Source organism: Neomonachus schauinslandi, chromosome 13 (assembly GCF_002201575.2).
Source record: "Neomonachus schauinslandi chromosome 13, ASM220157v2, whole genome shotgun sequence".
NCBI classification, from domain to species: domain Eukaryota; kingdom Metazoa; phylum Chordata; class Mammalia; order Carnivora; family Phocidae; genus Neomonachus; species Neomonachus schauinslandi.
Window position 1 is genome coordinate 30,162,743 of NC_058415.1, and position 19,829 is coordinate 30,182,571.

The 19,829-nt window shown below is 38.8% G+C and overlaps 1 protein-coding gene across 5 annotated transcripts in view; it reads right to left on the reverse strand.

The window, feature by feature from the left end:
* CDC14B (cell division cycle 14B) overlaps positions 1-19,829 on the reverse strand; it is a 109,967-nt gene that overhangs the window by 18,766 nt on the left and 71,372 nt on the right. For all 5 annotated transcript variants that reach the window (XM_044920811.1, XM_044920814.1, XM_044920812.1 and 2 more), the window contains exons 5-11: positions 17,751-17,827; positions 10,820-10,886; positions 8,118-8,180; positions 5,308-5,395; positions 4,769-4,999; positions 613-751; positions 283-442 (exon numbers count right to left, since the gene is read on the reverse strand). In XM_044920811.1, coding sequence (XP_044776746.1) covers positions 283-442; positions 613-751; positions 4,769-4,999; positions 5,308-5,395; positions 8,118-8,180; positions 10,820-10,886; positions 17,751-17,827 — 825 coding nt within the window. The remainder of the gene's footprint in view (positions 1-282; positions 443-612; positions 752-4,768; positions 5,000-5,307; positions 5,396-8,117; positions 8,181-10,819; positions 10,887-17,750; positions 17,828-19,829) is intronic.

Consider the following 19,829-nt stretch of genomic DNA (forward strand, 5'->3'; position numbering starts at 1 on the left):
GAAGCGTCACTAGGTCCATCTAAAGAGCTTACTTCACATACCTCTTTTTTCCAGTGCCTAGTGAGTAAACAAACAATTTTAGTTTTATGAACATATGACCTTATTTTAACTATTCTGAGTAAAAAGTTCCTAGAGTGGGCTATAAGTATTAAAAAAAAATGTGTGACGATAATCCCTCAAAATGTGCTTTATTATTTTTATCTACAATTTTCCCCATGCCCTATAAGGTCCTCAACAGCAGTGAAAACAATGGCAACAGCGTGATGGGGATGGTTCGATTACCAGTTCGGGTTCTTGCTTGTCTTGATTCTCGACCCCATTGATTGAAATGTCATCAACAGCCAAGAGGAGTTTTGAGACAGCTGCTCTGTGTTTTCCATTCTCCTGACCCCTTAACTTTTGACGAAAATAGTCACCGTCCAACCAGAGGCTTGCCTGTTTCCTAGAGCATTTAAATAACATCAAAATACAGCTTTTTCAGAAAGACACATGCAAACGACTCTCTCCTACAGACTATCTGTTGTTACTGGAGACTAAGAAAAATCCTACTTCCCATGATTTTCCAGACCCATGTGTTCCCTGAGGAATTACGAAAGTTCTCTGTCTACTTACATCACCAAAAATTGTTGCTGTGGTCCGATCACTGAGCCAGGCCTGCAGATTCTGACCCAAGCGATGGTCTCAGCTGCTGTCATCCTGTAATGCTTCATGATGTAGCAAGCTATCAGAGTGCCTGTTCGTCCAAGGCCAGCTAGAGAAAGAAACAAGCCAAAGGGACCTGGTCTCATGGACTCCAGAACTATGTTGGGCAGGTACAATGTTTTAGAAGGCTTCCCATGATTCTGCGTCCCTCAACAGTGGTTCTCAAGGTTGGATGCACACAGTAATCTCCTGAGGAGTGTTAAAAAACACTGGGTCTCACCGCCAGAATTCTGATTTAATTGGTATGGGATACAGCCTGGACATGGAGATCGCTAACATCCCCCAGAGAGTAGTCAACAGTGAAAATCACTTTTTCCAAGCAATGATTCTCAGTAAGTGCATTGTTTTCTACTCTGGGTTTTCCGTTAACGGTACCACCATCTTTCCAAACTCATGGGCTTAAACTTTTACATTTTTCCCCTCATCCAATAGTTTTTTCTACTCTACTTTTATTCCCATTTTCACATGGGTTTCTTTTTTAACTCTATTCCTGCTGTCCTCCTTTACTCTCATCTACACTATGATCTTTACCTCCTGTGATGGTTAATTTTGTATGTCAGCCTGGCAGGTGTATTTGGAGGAGACTGATATTTAGATCTGTGACTAAGCAGATTACCCTCCATAATGTGGGTGGGCCTCATCCAATCAGCTGATGGTCTGAAGAGAACAAGACTGGCTTCCCCAAGCTAGAGAGAATTCTCCAACAGCCTGCTTTCAGATTTAAGCTGCACCATTGGCTCTCCTGGGTCTCTAGCCTGCCAACTCACATGACAGATTTTGTACTTGTCAGCCTCCATATTCACGAGCCAGTTCTTTATGATACATCTCTTTATATCTACATCCCATTGGTTCTAATTTCTCTGGAAAAGCCTGACTTAAGACAGATTTTGGTACTGCGAAATGGTGTGCTACTGTAACATATATAAAAATGGGAAGGAGCTCTGGAGTTGGAACTGTAGAAGTCTGGAAGTTTTAAGGCACAATGTTAGAAAAAACTTAGACTGCCTTGAAGGGGCTGTTGGTAAGGAATATGGGTGTTAATGGTGATTCTGATTCTGACTCAGATGGGAATGAAGAATATGTTATTGGAAACCAGAAGAAAGGCAATCCTTGTTAGAAAATGGAAGAAAAAAAAAAACCTGACTAAATTGTTTTAGTGCTTTATGGAAGGTAGAACTTGTGAGTGACAACCTTGGATATTTAGCAAAGGAGCTTTATAAGCAAAGTATTGAAGTACAGCCTGGTTTCTCCTTATGATAGTAAAACGTGAGGAAGACAGATGAACTGAAGAAGGAATCGTTAAGCAAAACAGAAACTAAACATTTAGAAAATTCTAGGCCTATCCATATTGCAAACAGTGAGAAAGTATGTTCTGGAAAGAACACCAAGGGTATGGTCAATGATCCACTCCATAAAGTGATTACCTATGGATCTAATCAGCCATCTCAGCAGAAGCCAAAAACAGTGTTGGGATTGATTATACCAAGCAGACACACTGCCAGTCTGAACTCACGGAGATACACACAGGATGAAATAAAGGAAGGCTTTCAGGTTTCTGGGATTCTAATAGGACTAATAGAAATATCTCACTGGAAACATGCCTCATCCTTCAAGAAAAGGGAAGCATAACACCAAGGGACCAACAAGGCTGCCACTGCCACCGTAAGCCCGGGGACAAGGCTGTCTAGTCCTGGGTTTCAAATGGTAGGGCCAGCTCTGTGGTGCGTGGGCCAGGCTGCTCCTGCCCACAACCTCAGGGGCACGGCTGCTACCCATGTGGGCCTGCGTGATAGGGAATGAACCAGACCATCCATTCTGAGCCTTAAGATCTATTAGCATTTGCCTTGCCAGGTTTTGGAGTTGCTTGGGACCGTTCAGACCTTTCTTCTTCCTGATTTCTCTCATTTGGAATGGGAACGCCTACTCTGTGGGTGTCCCACTATTGTATTCTAGACGCGCTTCACTTGCCAGGTTCCACAGTTCACAGCTGGGGAAGAATTCTGTCTCAGGAAGAATTGTACCTGTAGTGTCATCCATTATCTTAGAGGATATTTAGATGAGACTTCGGACCTGGAACTGATTTTGGAATGGATTAAGTCTTTGGAGGCTGCTGGGATGGGCTGTCATACGAGGACAGGAAATACTGGGTAACCAGAGAACACAATGTTATAGACTGAACTGTGTCCGCTGCTCCCTGCCTCTCCAAAAATCCACGTTCAAGTCATAACTCCCACTGTGACTATCTCTGGGAAAAAGGCCTTATGGAGGTAATTAAGGTTAAATAAGGTCACGTGGGGAAAGCCCCAAATCCAATAGGACTAGTGTCCTTAGCAGAAGAGGAAGGCACATCAGGAGTTGAGTGTATGACAAAAAGAAGGCAGCTGCCTGCAATCCAGGAAGACGCCTCACCAGAAATCAACCTTACCAGCGTCTTCATCTTAGATTTCTAGCCTCTGAAACTGTGAAACAGTAATTTTTGTTTAAGCCACACAGTCTGTGGTACTCTGCTGTGGTCCCCCAAGCAAATTAATACTCCCTAAAATCCAAGCGTTACACGGCCATCAGTTTTCTTCCAAAACAAAGATCCAGTCATATCAAATCCTCTTCAGGTTTTTAACTGGCCACCAGTCAACCTCAGGGTTTCTCAACCTCAGCACTATTGACATTTGGGGCTGGCGTGAGTGCTGTCCTGTGCCCTGTGGGCTATTTAAGAGCATCACTGGTCTCTTCCCACCAGAGACCAGTGGCATCCTCCCACCAATTTGTGAAAACGAAGAAAATGTCTTCAGACATTGCCAAATGTCTGCTGGGGGGCGCGGAACCACCCTGAATGAGGGTGAGAATAACCTCAACTGCTTATTATAATTTAAAAAATTATAACCAGTGTTGGATTTATTTATTCTTTTAAATTGTGGTAAAATATACATGACATAAAGTTTACCATTTTTGTTCATGCATCATTTTCCTGGTTTTATTTCTGTGTTTCCTTTTAGCTCACTGTGCATTTTTAAATCAGCTGTTTCATATTCTTTGCCCAGTAATTCAAAAATCTAGGTTTCTTTATGGTCGGAGTCTGGAGATCATTTTAACCATTTTAAGGGTACATTTCAGTGGCATTAACCAATTCATTGCTGTACAGCCATTACCACCATGGCCTCTGTGTACTCGAGACAAATATGTATTCCCTTGTTGGGGGGGCAGTGTTCTGAGTGTGTCTGTTATTTCTAGTTGGTTTATTAACGTGTTGTTCAAATCCTCTATTTCCTATTTCCTTACTGATCCTCTATCTGGTTGCTTTTTTCCATTATTAAATGTGGGAGAAGTTAAATAAACCCTAGTACATCATACAATTATTAGTACACAATCATTCATTCAATAAATACTTATTAAGTGCCAAAGCACTGCTTTAGCTGCTGAAAACATAGCAACTTGTTAGAATATAAGCTCCACAAAGACAAGCTCTCGGAGTCTGCTCTGCTCACTGACATATTTTAGAACATATCAAACAAAAGGCCCTGAATAGGTATTCGAGGAATAAATGAATGCACATCTTTTTTTCTTTAAGATTTTATTCACTTATTTTAGGGAGAGAGAGAGAGAGAGAAAGCGCACATGTGAGAAAGCAGGGGGAGAGGCAGAGGGAGAGGGAGAGAATCTCAAGCAGACTCCCTGCTGAGCATAAGCCTGACATGTGACTCGATCTCACGACCCTGAGAGATCATAACCTGAGCCAAAACCAAGAGTTGGACGCTTAACCGACTGAGCCACCCTGGCACCCCTAAATGAATGCATTTCAGTGTGATTAAGGTTTTGTAGGGTTACCAATGAATATAATTTAGATTATACTTTTCATATGAAATTAGGGTTTTAAAAGCATTCTGTATAGGCACAGCTTTTTCATGTCAATCATACCTCAATAAAGTGGTTTTAAGAAAAAAGCAACTTACAAAAAACAACAAGAAAGGCAGCTTCATGTGTCCTGGCATATAATCTAAATGGGCATGGTGTGTCTCTAAACATACATACATGCATGTCCACCATTCTTTAACCAGCCCTGCAAACATACCTTTACAATGTACTGCAATGGTGCCCTCCGCATTTTCACAAATATCCAGAAATTCTTTGACAATGGCATCAGTAGGGGTGCTGCCATCCGCGAAGAAAAGATCGTAGTGATCGAAACCAGCCTTCGTAAAGCGTTTGGCATCATACATCCTTTTATTCAGACGAATAATGGTAGTAACGTTGTGATTCTTAAAATATGGAATATAAGCCTCTGGAGAATGTTGGTGGTACCCTACATAGAGAAATTCACCAGATGCTGTCAGGTGCAGAAAAAAAAAAAACAATGGGTAACAATTTTACCTGTAAATGGGTGGAAAGAGTATCTGGACTAGGATTGAACACCAATTTGATTATAACTGGAAAAGCAGTAATTTAAGAAGTTAAAAGCCAGGCAGAATGATGTACTAAAATGACCAAGTATATTTAAATAATTAAGACAGACAAGCGTGGTTTAACTCTTTGGCCTCTTTCAAAGGAAAAATATAGGATGGATACTTCTTTTAATAACAAAACTGTACTAGGTTCCCTAGTTTCACATACCACTTTCAAGTCTGGTTCTTGAATGAGGTCCACAGAAGGCAATAAATCGGTCTGGTATTATCCAATTTAAATCTCCATTTTCTGCTTTCTGCAAATGGAAGATCAGTACAATTCATTTTTAGACTTCATCTCCTGTCCACATCCCTTCTCAATACTGAGTGTCTGAAGGACTTCAAATCCATTTTCTTTAGCACAAAAACTGTTTATAAATGACCAGGAGACAGGAAACTAAAATTTAGCCTCCTATTAATATTCCCAGGGAAGAGTTAGTTAACTTCCCCTGGTCCTAATCACTGTTCTTAGAACAGTATTTGTTTTCTAGGGTAGTCAGCCTTTGGAAAATAGAGCTGACTGCTGCTACCTAAAATATACCTAAGTATTTTGGTTATTTTATCCACGTAAATTCTCATATGGCTGCTGCTACTTAATAAGAAAGCAAAGTTTTTTTACTGTGAGGGAATCCAGAAACTTCCCTATTTTCCCGAATGACTAACTGGCTTTCAATATGAGCAATCTTGACTCCTTCAACAAAGGGAAAAAAACAAAATTCTTGATTTCTCCATATTTACACCTTACTTCTAGAGAGACACACTTCCATCATTTTGTTAGCTATTTAGTAAGAGGGTCAATGAGAAATCTGCACCAGGAAATTTGAAATTACAAGTACAGTAAGATCACAGTAGATCTCTAGGAAAAAACATGAATATAGACTGAAATTTAAAACACTTTACTTCCTGTTAAGTCCTTTCAACTAAGTTACCATAACAATTATTGTAAGATAAATATAGCTAAACTTTAACAATAATAGAAATGGATATACAAAGACTTAAGAAGGAAGTAGAAGACACTTGATAGTGGAGAAGGAGAGAACTAGCAATAAAAACAAGATCAATTAGCTTTACAGTTGGGGTATACATAACATATGTGCACCCAAGAACAAGGAAGAAATAAACTGCTGCCTGAATATCTGCTGGCCAGTCAGGAAATCCAAATCCAATTTACTTGACTTAATTATCAGTGAAGGGAAATTAATGAGACCATGTTCCATACTAAAACGCCTAAGTAGGAATGAGAACGTGCCCAGATATTCCAGTTTTGAAAAGAAACCAGAAATCTGGAGTTTTTAATGAGAATCCTGTGATTAGATTTCATTGAATCGCAGACATCACAGATTTTAAGATGGATCCTGAATTCAGAGAAGTTAAAATGGGAAAAAACAGGCATCATGGAATCAATGAAAGACACTAATCCAAAATTTTAAATACAGACCCATGGTCTGTAGCTACCTAAACAGTTCCTTGTGTCTCAATGAAATTTCACTGAAAGTAAACAGCTTTTGTGGGCAACCCTGCTACTCTCCGCAACATTGCAATTTCTGCTTTAGTGAGAGGGAAACTAATTAGCACCTATATTACTCCTTAGTAACATATAAAGACATCACTCTGCTCCACTGAAGGACACCAACTGGCATTCTTACTAGTTTTAGTTGCCTAAAAAGAGAAAGTATATTTTATTTTAGTTTAATTTTATGAGGACAAGCACAAAAATAATGGTATTAAGTTATATTTACTAGTTTAAGATGCAAATTAAATGTACATTGTACTTCAGAAATGTACTCCTATTACAAAGAAGAAACGGTCGGCCAAATGAATCAATCTTGAGCTATGCTTTAGATCTCTGTACGTCACAGTAGTGACTAATCGTACCTACTAAAACAGTTCAGTTTTACCTAACAGTTTAAAATAATAGTTACTCTAGCAATTGATTGTGAAAGGACAGTTATCCGAGGATTCCAGATACTGCTGCATGAGGTGCTGTCTGTGGAATCCCTCCACTATGAGTGAGAATGTCTGCTCAAGACAACCAGAGTAGGACAAAAAGACAAGATTCCGCAGGTATTCTTGGGGGAGACTGTTAGCATAGCATCTTACTCTTTAAAGGGTAGAATGGGAGAACCAAATTATTCTTTAAAAAACAAATACACTGCATTCGAAAATGTAGAGGACATCTATTGCTTTGCCTTCCTGGACTTTCTTCTCTCTCTCCTTGTCTGTGTGGCTTGATAAGGCTGATCCCAGCACTCCACTCCAACTACCGAGATGGCCCACCCACCAACCACCCTCATCAGAACCACAGTCTGGTTTAGGGCTGGGGACACATCTAAGGCAGGCCAATAAGGAACCTGTGGGTCTTTCCTGATGAGTTTGCTGAGTGAATAAATCAAAGCTGCTGGTTGCCATCTCTATCACTACTGGGGAGCATAAGCCCAATTTCTGGTAAGTACTGGAGTACATTAATCTGGTCATGCATGAAGTTACACCTGCTCCTGGACTTTTCATTTATGTAAGTCAATAAAGTTTCCTTTTTTATTTAAGCCATTTCTATTTACTTTCTGTAACTTGCAACCAATAGTGTCTTGACTTCATACAAACAAAAGCTTATAAGCTTATGATAAAAACATATTTTCCAGAGGTAATTAGATGTATGATGACTATTTATTCATCTCAACAGATCCTATGCTAAGGGTTTTATGATTTCCTCATTTACTCACTATATGAAAATCAATACTAAAAAAAAAAAATTAAAGAAAAATGCCCATAAGCACATTCATGCATTCTGAGAAGATGCATCAAATGCAGAAATCACCACTAAGAACTGGAACTGCAGAACTGGGGGTAAGAGGATAAAGACTTGAAATTTTTTTTACTCTATACACATCTAAATTGTTCACTTCTTTAAAAAACAAGAATATTATCTCTGTAAGTAAAACATGAATAAAGGAGTTAAAAGTGATATCCTTGAAAACTTACTTCATAGTGTTCATATTCATCAAGGTTAAATGAGTTGAAATTAAGGAAGTCATACTGCATTGCCTAAAATCCAAAGGAAAGCTTTTAAGAATAAAGATGTAAATAAGAAAACAATTTCCAATCTAATTTCCTAACTAAAAACTTCAGGAGGTACCCCAAAAGAATATTATATTTAGATTTTGTTCCACTGACTAGTTTTCAAAGATGGTGGACTATGTGTTTTAAGTGTTTCCATTATCTGGAAAATTAGTTATAACAGTATTTATTTTAATGAGATTTGATTTTTTTAACTTTCCTTCATCAGTCATCCTATCCATGCAGAGCTAAATAACCAAGTTTTCAAAGTAATCCTACTAAATTTAGTAGATGAACACCACTCAGCCTTCAAATATAATGCCCAAGCAATGATCCCTAAATAAATTTAAAAAAAGAAGAAACTGTAGGTTAGCTTATCTTAAGCAAATCCCACCACTTTGTAAATATTTTCACTTTCAAATTCTTTTGAATTTGAATTAAAAGATTAAATGTTCCTGATACTACAAAATTCAAAATTTTGAGAAAATTCTTCTTTCAATAAAAAGTAAAACCGTATGATTTCTGCTCTGTGCCCTCACTCTGAGTTGCAGTGGGCAGATCATACTAAGCAAAATAAGTAGAGTATCTACTTTCTGAGACAAAGATGAGCTGGTGGCCCCAGAGAAGCACTGTCCCTGCTCGATGATCCTCGAGCCAAGCAGTATGTAAGCAAGAATTTTTTTTTAATTGAAGTACAGTTGACATACAATGTTTTATTAGTTTCAGGTGTCCAACATAATGATGTGACAATTCTATACATTACTCAGTGCTCACCACAATAAATGTAGTCACCATCGGTCACCATACAATGTTATTATATACTACTACTGACTACATTCTCTATGCTGTACTTTCCATCTCTGTGCATAAGAATTCTTGATCAGCAAGGTATTCTTGGTTCATAAGGGGTGACTCTGTAAACTCAGCTTTCAAAATTTAACCTACTGAAATACGAATGAAAAATAAGGCTAAAATACCAAACAAAAAGCCCCATTTTAAAAAATATAGCTATTTAAATTCTAATTCCAAGACCATGATGAATTATATTTCTTTGAATTCAAAACACTCAATATATATCATGCCATTTGAAATAGAGATGTTCCTAACAGAATGATACAGTAAAATGTAGTTTATAGGCAATTTCTATTCATAAGGAGAGCCTATTAGAAGCCTCATTAAAATTAAGTCACAATTATATTTATGTTTTATATATGTAGTAATATTCCAAATCAGCTACCAACAAAAAAATGTTTAAACTGAAAATCAGAAGCTGCCGAATAAAATTATAGAGTGAGAAAAGCAATCTTGGCCTATAGTTCCTGCTAATTAATTAGACTTTGGATGTAATATCTGAAAAAAAAAAAAAAAAAAAACCTAAGCTGAGAAATAACAATGGAAACCTCTATAGAATGTAGAATGTTATAGTTGACCATTTCTAAGGCTCTCTAAGTTTTTCACCTCTCCTTTTAAAGGACAGAAGGGAGCCCTAGGATCAGGACAAGTATGCCTGCCTACATTAACAGTTCCTAGGGGCCCATCTGGCAGGAACTGTAACTGCAATTGGAAGGGGTTCGTTTACATTTGCTCTCCCTCCATCTCTTGAGCACTCCTTCTGCACGTTACCTGCCTAACCTGAAGCCTGATGGAGCTGCCTCAAAGCCTATGGCAACAAACCCGACCAGTTCCATCAGTCACTGGACTCAAACCCCAAAAAACATTAAGTTCCATACCTTGTTGCCTAATACTAGGCAAAAGGTATACTAGTTAATCTCTGAATTTGTATACAACTTAGTTCTCAAAATTCTCAGAAAGCCACCGTGTTTCATTACACAAGAAAGTAAACCCAGGTTCCTTTTGCCTCTGAAAATACAAGTCACATAAAACTGGAGATGTTGTTGAAGGCCTATTTGATCCATGGGCAACTGATTTGCAATTCTTGTTTCTTGTGCTGCCCTGACATTCAAGACACATACCTGAGGGAGTGAGTGTTATAACCAGAGTCTGCTGCGTCACAGAACTCCAGGGGACCGTGACATGAAAGGTGTCCCTAGGAGTCAAAGACAGCAGGCAGCCCTGGTTATAAAACACAGGAGCTATTTTAAATAGCCTTGACAAAGCAGTGGTGCCCTACTTAGTCTTATATGAAACTTAGTAACAAACTAATGGGCTATACAAATTCTTCTGTTGAACTAAAAATTGAATGCTTGAAGATACAAAACGAAGTGTTTGTATCAGTTATTGTGTTCTAGAAATGTCCGTTCTAATTAGGATTGGTGGATATTGATTGGACACATAAAATACACAAATCAAAGAGAACTTGGAAACCAGTAATCTATTTACTTTTTCTTTGAAATCACAACACACTCAAAGCAAGTCTGGATTTAGCTCCTAATTATGTAACTATCTCTTATTGTCCTCTGTTGTTCAAGTGGCTTTTCTCCCAACTCATTCAGAGAAACACTCAGATTCAGAAAAACTTTTCTGGTTTGGCATCATTCTAACATTAGTGGGGAAATGGGGTATCACTGACATCATACACATCTTGGAAGATCTTTGTGGAAGGCCTAGACTTCCTGGGAACTGTAGTTTTCCAACTCAACACTGGGCGCATCCTACGAATCACTTACCTTCTTTACTGCATGAAAACAGTCGAGAAGTGTAATGTAGAAATTGCAACTTCCATAGGCAGCATCTCTGAAATCCCAAAAGTATTGAAATATATAGCTCAGTTAATTTAATTTTCTGTAGTATACTTGCCTCAAGACAGAGCTGACTAGAATTTAAAATCAAACCACAAAATCAGGACCAGGCTCAAAAAAAAAAATCTTGCTTTTTTGTTTTTAAGTCAAAGATAAGTCACTCTTATAAATTTCACTGCAGTTTCTACCTATTCCAGCAGATACTGTTTTATATATGTGGATCAATAATGAGCACTTTCTAAATTTCAAATGATCTCCCAAGATCATTTCCGGCCTTGATGGCTAGGCTTCAAAAGTTTCTTCTCGAATTCTAATCAGTAAAATGTTCCCCTCCCCACAAAAGGGCAAGGCATTGCATTTTTCCTTCAAACTGGAAAACACCATATTAAACTGTTACCAGGAAAGACTTCTTTTTTATTCTGTATTTACATATATATGCGTGCAAGTGTAAGTATGTGTTGTAGGTATATGTCCATCCATGTAGGAAGAAAATACTGGGAAATCAAGGTAATATGTAATACTAGATGCAAGTTAAAAAACAGTCTGCTCTTCTCATTATGCTTTCACAATCTTTAACAAGTTAACTGAGTTACTTCTTTCTGATTCTTGGAAGAGTAGGGTACCAAGAAAACCACAGGAACTAAGGGGTCAACCACCTTTAGTACTCCTGGGCAGTTTAAATTAGTTTACAGACAACTCCGCCCAATACCGCATCAACGGCTATCAGTAATCTTACCACAAATCTCTTAATGTCAGTTAAGATTTTGTCCAGAAAAATAAAGCCATCCTCCACTCCCACCTGCTTTTCCTTTCCAGCTACCCTGAGCCATTACAAAGTGAAAATGTTTGGAACTAGGCAAGATAAAAATTAATTGAATTGTGGGACGCCTGGGTGGCTCAGTCGGTTAAGCGTCTGCCTTCGGCTCAGGTCATGATCCCAGGGTCCTGGGATCGAGTCCCGCATCGGGCTCCCCTCTCCACGGGGAGCCTGCTTCTCCCTCTGCCTCTGTCTCTCTCTGTCTCTCATGAATAAATAAATAAAATCTTTAAAAAAAAAATTAATTGAATTGTGATCATTCTAGAAATGCCAAACAACTGTGACTCCCTGAATGGTCCTTATTTGGTCCCTTGGTGGAACCAGGCTGCTACTGAAGCCATCATCATTAATTGCCTGCCTTGGTTGGGTTTTCCCATTGTAATATTACTTACCTGAAAAATTAAACAGCACATTTTATTTTTTTTAAGACTTTATTTATTTGACAGAGAGAGAGACAGCGAGAGAGGGAACACAAGCAGGGGGAGTGGGAGAGGGAGAAGCAGGCTTCCCGCAGAGCAGGGAGCCCGATGTGGGGCTCGATCCCAGGACCCTGGGATCATGACCTGAGCCGAAGGCGGACGCTTAACGACTGAGCCACCCAGGCGCCCCTGAACAGCACATTTTAAAATTTCAACTTACACAAACCTTTAGAATACACACTTTTATAGCAACATGAACAAGGAGGAAAAGGACATCCTTTTTACTTAAAATAGTTTTAGACATTACGTCCAAATCTGTTAGAATTACTGAGGTAAGTTATATGTTAGCCTTCATAGGACTGCACACACAGTCTTTTTTTTTTTAAGATTTTATTTATTTGACAGAGAGAGACACAGCGAAAGAGGAAACACAAGCAGGGGGAGCAGGAGAGGGAGAAGCAAGCTTCCCGCCGAGCAGGGAGCCCGATGTGGGGCTCGATCCCAGGACCCTGGGATCACGACCTGAGCCGAAGGCAGACGCTTAACGACTGAGCCACCCAGGCGCCCCTGCACACACAGTCTTAAAACACACCATTTTTTCCTGTAAGCTTCTGAATTTAAAAAGCTGCTCTCTTCTAAAAGGTAGAAAAGCTCTCTATGCAGCTTAGAAAATGATTTTACCAAGAGTTTATTGGCAATATTCAGAAAGGAGAAAAACAAAATGACCCACAATAGTTCCCAGTGTGGTCCCTGGTCAAGCAGCATAGGCATCACCCGATCTTGTTAGAAATGCCAATTCCCAGGCTCCACCCCAAACTGAGTCAGAAGTTCTACGGGTGGGCCAGGTAATTTTTGTTCTAATAGGTCCTCCAGGTGATTGTGATGTATGCTTAAGTTTAAGAACCACTGACCTATAGAATCAACACAAAACATATGTTTTATAGGAATAATTTTTTCAAGGAATAAAGAACATTTTTAGAAAGAGAACCTATGGTAGGGAAATGAATTTAGCCTAAACCAAACCCCAAATTGTCAGCGGAGGGGCACCTGGGTGGCTCAGTTGGCTAAGCAGCCGACTCTTGATTTCGGCTCAGGTCATGATCTCAGGTTGCTGGGATTGATTGAGCCCTGTGTCAGGTTCCCTGCTCAGTGTAGAGTCTGCATGAGATTCTCTGCCTCTCCCTCTGCCCCTTCCCCTGCTTGCACATGCTCTCTCAAATAAATAAATCTTTTAAAAAAAATTATCAGTGGAAATACGGTGAACTCTCAAATTACATCCCTGTGTTTTTACCATGTCTCTTCAGTTACTTTTATTATCTTCTTAACCTCCTGATAATTCCTCCCCAGTCAAGTTAAAGGCATGTTGATTCAGTCTTTGTGATAACTTGATACATTTATTCAATGCCTATTTTTTGAGAACCTACAATGGGCCAAGCCCTGCTCTGGTCAATGATTCCACAAGCTTTAATCTGGGCTCAGCTAAAGTTCTGCCTCATACATTATACTACCTGAATAGACAACAAAAATCTTTCTTTACTCATTATGTATTTCTTAACACCTCCAACTTTAAACACACCCACACAACCTTCCTTCTACCCAAGCAATCAGGCTTCTTCAAAACAGCAGAATAGCAGCTATGAATCTGGATGTAAGGCTGGGGCGGGGGAGATGGGGTACTTGTCACTAAGAACATTTAACAAACTTAGAAAAGCGGGCGCCTGGGTGGCTCAGTCTGTTAAGCATCTATCTGCCTTCAGCTCAGGTCATAATCCCAGGGTCCTGGGATCAAGTCCTACATCGGGCTCCTTGCTCAGCAGAGAGCCTGTGTCTTCCTCTACCTGTAGCTCCCCGTGCTTGTGCTCTCTCTAACAGATAAATAAAATAAAATGAAATAAAATAAAAAAAAAAAGAAAGAAAAAAACAAAACAAAACAACTTAGAAAAGCAGATGAGGGCATGCCTGGCTGGCTCAGTCAATGGAGCATGCGACTCTTGGTCTCAGGATTGTATATTCGAGCCCCAAATCGGGTGTGGAGATTACTTAAAAATAAAATCTTTTAAATAAATCAATCAATAAATAAGGCAGATGAGAATCAATGAAAGAGTACTGCTGAGAAACTGCAAAACAATGTCAAATACTGGTTTTAAGAATAACAGCTTTTGCAGCAGCTTGTATGCGTAATAGCCAAAAACTGCAAATAACACAAGGATCCATCAAAAGGACTAAGGGCAAATAAACTGTGATATGTTCATAGAATGGAATGCAATAAAAATGGAAATGCAAAAAAATGGAAAGCAATAAGAAAAAGGATGAACTACTGATACTTGCCACAACATGGGTAAATCTCACAGGCATTATGTATGTATTTATTTTTTTTTATTTTTATTTTTTAAAGATTTTATTTATTTGACAGAGAGAGAGAGAGAAAGAGAGCACAAGTAGGCAGAAAGGCAGGCAGAGGGAGAGGAAGAAGCAGGCTCTCCACTGAGCAGGGAGCCCGATGTGGGGCTCGATCCCAGGACTCTGGGATCATGACCTGAGCCGAAGGCAGTCGCTTAACCGACTGAGCCACCCAGGCGCCCCAGGCATTAATGTATTTAAAAAGCTAGGTCCCAACTCTCCAAAATGCCTACTCTGTATGACTCCGTTCATATGAAGTTCAAAGGCAAGAAAAACTGATGTGGTAGAAGTAGTGGTTACTTGGGGGGGGGGTTACTGACTAGAAAGGGGCTGAAGGGAATCCTTAGGATTGCTGGCAGTGTTTGTACCTTGAACTGGATGGTAGTTACATATACATGACATTAGTAAGTTTCTTTTAGCTGTATGAAGACACCCATCAATCGAAAAAAAACAAAAATATGAATGTCCAATAAATGTTAGTTAAGGACAGGCACTATACTAGGTGTTTTATATGCAGAATGTTACCTAATCCTCATACCCCATTACGGAGATCCTACTGTCATTCCCACTTATGGAGTAGGAGACCAAGGCTCACATTTGTAAAGAACCATAGAGATGTTAGTGGCAGAACTGAGGGTCAAACTCCCCCTGGTCTGACGTCAATAATCAAGCTATAAAAACTATACAATACTATCTCCCAAGAAAACAGAAAGCAGAGGCCCCCTTCCCTCGCCCCCGCAAAAAAATCAACTAAGAAGCAAAGGAGTATTACAGGTAATACCAAAGAACAGCAGTATATGCTCTTCCTAACAATAACACTAAGGTATCAAAAAAATACTGAACTACATTTTATACTGTATTTTCATTTAGATGGCAGAGAAATATTGATATAATCCATTAAGAAATCATATATATGTATATACAAACATGTAAACTCAGTGCTTAAAGAATTATATCTAAGTTGAATTAAATCTAACTAAATATTGCTACGGAGCATAAAAAGTTTAACTGCAAATGAATGCTATTCTTGTTAACAGCTATATTTATACTGTGCACTTGAAGTGCATATATTTATTCTACGCACTTAAAGTGGCAAGGATAAAAGACTACAACGCAATTTCTTTCAAAATATTATCAAGCTTAAAAAAATATTATCAAGCTTTATTAATTCTATTTGACCTACTTTCTTATTAGTAAGTTTAAAAGAACAGTAAAATGTGGTGAAGCACCAGATTTTTAAATCTGCACAGGCTGATACTTTTGTAAAATGCAGTAAGTATAAAATACAATAGTACTGTATTATTACATATCCAAAAATAACAATAATTTCTGTAAATAAATAATACTTTCTATTTAATAAAAATATGTAAATATTTTTTATTTTATTTACAAATAAAAATGAATTACTAGAAAAATAGAAGGAAAAAACACATCAAATACAAGCCCAAATTCTTCTTATAAATATACTTATCTCATCACAGCTGATAACAAAAAGTTCACAGACTGACACTAATTCACAGGCCATACTTGGAGAAACAATACTTTAGATACATCAAATAGCTGGCATCTAGGACTATAAAGATTCAAATTTTACAAACTTGAACTGTTTCTAGCGAAGTCCTGTTTTTTAGAGAATTACTAACTTTACTCCTGGGACCAGAAGTAACTAACTTCATTTCTCAGTGCTAAACTTCAATCATCTTAAACACAGGTATGGCAAAAAAGCAACATTTATTCTATTTTTGGCCTTTGCATTTAAATTAATGCAAATTCTCTTTTATATCAACAGTGTTCCGTGGATCCTTACTTGGATATGTGAAATCTGGGTGCTTACTGTATTTCAGGACCTTATGTTATGAACTTTAAGAATGGCACTATTATAAAGGAATACCAATATAAAGAACTCTACAACAAAATTAACACTGTATACCAATGTTCCTGTGACTCATAGACCACAGATACAAGCATTTCTTCTAAAGAAAATATATGGTTGCTGTTATATTACAGGTTGAGAAGAAAAGTAGAGCACTCTCCAGTTTAGAAAATAATCTTCATCTCCTCCTATCCATCTCAAATAACAAAAGACCTCACATAATCCTTGCACTAGAAAGAAAGATGGTAGGACTGGGTTCAAAGTAATTCTTCTAATTTGCTAAATCACTTAATATACAGTTTTCAGTGCAATACAGAACTGAAACAAGTATCAATTTATAGAGTAAGTCCACAGACAGTCGTACAGTTACTGAAGAAGATTATGCCTAAGTTCAATGGGAGACCCATCCCAAAACCCGTCTACAATGAAGTCAAATTCACAACCTTACGTTTTAAAAGCAAGGCCATACCTTCAACATCAGGCATTCAAGGCATATGCACCAATACTAAAAACTACTAACTTATGAGTAGAAGAATGCAGTACTTGAAATTATCAACACAGTATGGAATCCGTAAAATTATTTCACATGTTTATTACACGTTAAGTGCCATACAATACTTTGATTGCATAGCTAAGTCAAGGATTTTGAGAAACAGGTAGAGAAACTTTTAGAACTTAAAGAAGAACACATGCTTTTTCAAAGTATCTTCAACACAATCACCTGGTAAGTTTGAGCTGAGGATGAGGCTATCATCCGTTTACAGATGGACATCACTTCTATACGTCCTCTACGACACAGCTATTTGGTTTTTCTAGTAGTGGTGCTACATTAGCAACCTCACCCACTGTCTCTGCTGGCATATTACTAGGACGAAGAGGTTCCTTTATGCCACTGAAATTAACTCCTGATTATCAGGAAAACTTACTTCTTAACTCTTCAGGACCCAAACTCCTCAGTGGTAGCTCTGAGTACCAGAATTCCAGGACTTCGTCTGATGACAAAGTACAGCTCCCATGAGTGGCAGAGGTTCTCACAGAGAAGTGATTCACTGCCACGAGGGACATCTGGCAACATCTAGAGACATTCTGGTTTCCACAACTAATTTCGTGGAGGTGGAGGTGTCACTGGCAACCAGTAGGCAGAAGCCGGGGATGCAACACACAGGACAGCCCCCCAACAAAATGTCAATAGTGTCACTGTGGAGCAACCTAGATCTGTGGTGTATTTGTACCCACTCTAAAATGACTACTTACCAGGTCTTTCCTTTTTTCCCCCCAGAAACAACTATACCAAGATCTTTCTGGCAAGGGCCTGATTGAATGAGTCTACCATATCATTCTTATATTTACCTGAAAGGAATAAAGGATGTATCTCCACACATTAGTATTCTATATGCTTCTTCTGGAGCTCTCCCCAAATATATAACCTACATTTGAAAAGAGAAGAAAAAGGCAGTTTATTTCTAAATGAAGATATAGTGCTGTCACTGTGAAGTTTTGTACAATTTCTCTCCAATTAACTGAGCCTGGTTCTCCAGCCTTCCCAAGGATCCCGAGAGTCATCCAGTACCCCATCCATGAATTCTTTTTCGCTTAAATCTGCCATAGCTAGTTTCTATTGTTTGCAGTAAGAGCACTGAACAAACAACTTCACAACAACCTTTGTGGTAACAAGTATAGCATTTTTAAAACGGATTTTCTAAATCAGGACATTAGATTGAACACATGCTTTTAACCTCATCTGCTTCCTGCAAATCCACCGAAATGACCATAAAGGAGTGTGTGGGGGATGGGCTGGGAAATGGACTGAAACTGGGGAAAAGGCAGAGCCAGATTTTTACTAACTCCATCCATTTAGACTTAACTGTTTACAATACTGTACAGGTTTCCTATAAAACTGCATTTGCTTCCTATTTTCACTGTCTTCTTTTATCCTCAGAACTACATTACGCTTCCATCTTTATCTGGTAGAGTTACTTCAGGTAGATTCTTTAGCATTTTGGGTCCACCACTGGTATTCCTTGCATTTCCAATAGTTTCTTGTTCTCTGCCCTGACATTTACTATGTATATGACTTTTCGTGGGTAGATCCTTTCTCTCAAAGTTCATACATGTTGTTCCAATGTTTTTTCAGTTCTAGAGTTGCAGAAGTATTTTACTAGCCTCATCCTCTCCTCCTCTTTCTTACAAGCAAACTGTTCTAGAAACTTGGGAGTTCCAGGGGTGCCCGGGTGGCTCGGTCGTTCAGCGTCTGCCTTTGGCTCAGGTCATGATCCCAGGGTCCTGGGATTGAGCCCCATGTCGGGCTCCCTGCTCCATGGGAAGACTGCTTCTGAACCCTCTCCTCCTCGCTCATGCTCTCTCTCTTGTTATCTCTGTCTCTCTCTCTCAAATAAATAAAATCTTTAAAAAAAAAAAAAAGAAAGAAAGAAACTTGGAGTTCAAGAATTTCACTGGCATCCCTCTAAGTAAGTCATCCTCAATATCCAATGAAGTTTGCCTGGGACTTTCCGACCCTCATTCAATTTGAAGGTACAAGTCTTTTTCCAACTCAGAATCTTCCTGCAGGGCAGGGCATTTTCAGCTCATACATGGGGGGACGGGGAGGTGGCCACAAGCATTAGATTTGGCACATATATTATTACATAAATTAGACTCAATGCTAAAGCTTACTTTGGGATAATATACTTTAAATTTTGACTGGTAAAAAGAAATCACTAAAGGGGTGCCTGGGTGGCTCAGTTGGTTAAGCGTCCGACTCTTGATTTCAGTTCAGGTCATGATCTCAGGGTCGTGGGACTGAGCCCTGTGTTAAGCTCCACACTCAGTGGGGAGTCTGCTTGAGATTCTCTCCCTCTGTCCCTCTCATGCACGCTCTTGCTCTAAAATAAATAAATAAATAAATCTTTAAAATTTTAAAATAAAAAGAAATCACTAAAAAAATTAATTATAAAATTTTTATCTCCATTACTTACATATGTGAGCTGTTTCCTCAATCTAATTGTGAGCTCTCTGAAGTGAGGAACCATGTCTGAGGTTTCATTTTATTTATTTTTTATTTTTATTTTTTAAAGATTTTATTTATTTGACAGAGACACAGTGAGAGAGGGAACACAAGCAGGGGGAGCGGTAGAGGGAGAAGCAGGCTTCCCGCAGAGCAGGGAGTCCGATACAGGGCTCAATCCCAGCACCCCGGGATCATGACCTGAGCCGAAGGCAGATGCTTAATGACTGAGCCACCCAAGTGCCCCTTAGGTTTCATTTTAAATTCCTGGTTCATATATTATATATGGACTCTGATTCAATGTTTAATTCACTGAACCTAAATTCTTAAATCTTTAAGTTTTAAAAAAATCACTGGGGGCGCCTGGGTGGCTCAGTTGGTTAAGCGACTGCCTTCGGCTCAGGTCATGATCCTGGAGTCCCTGG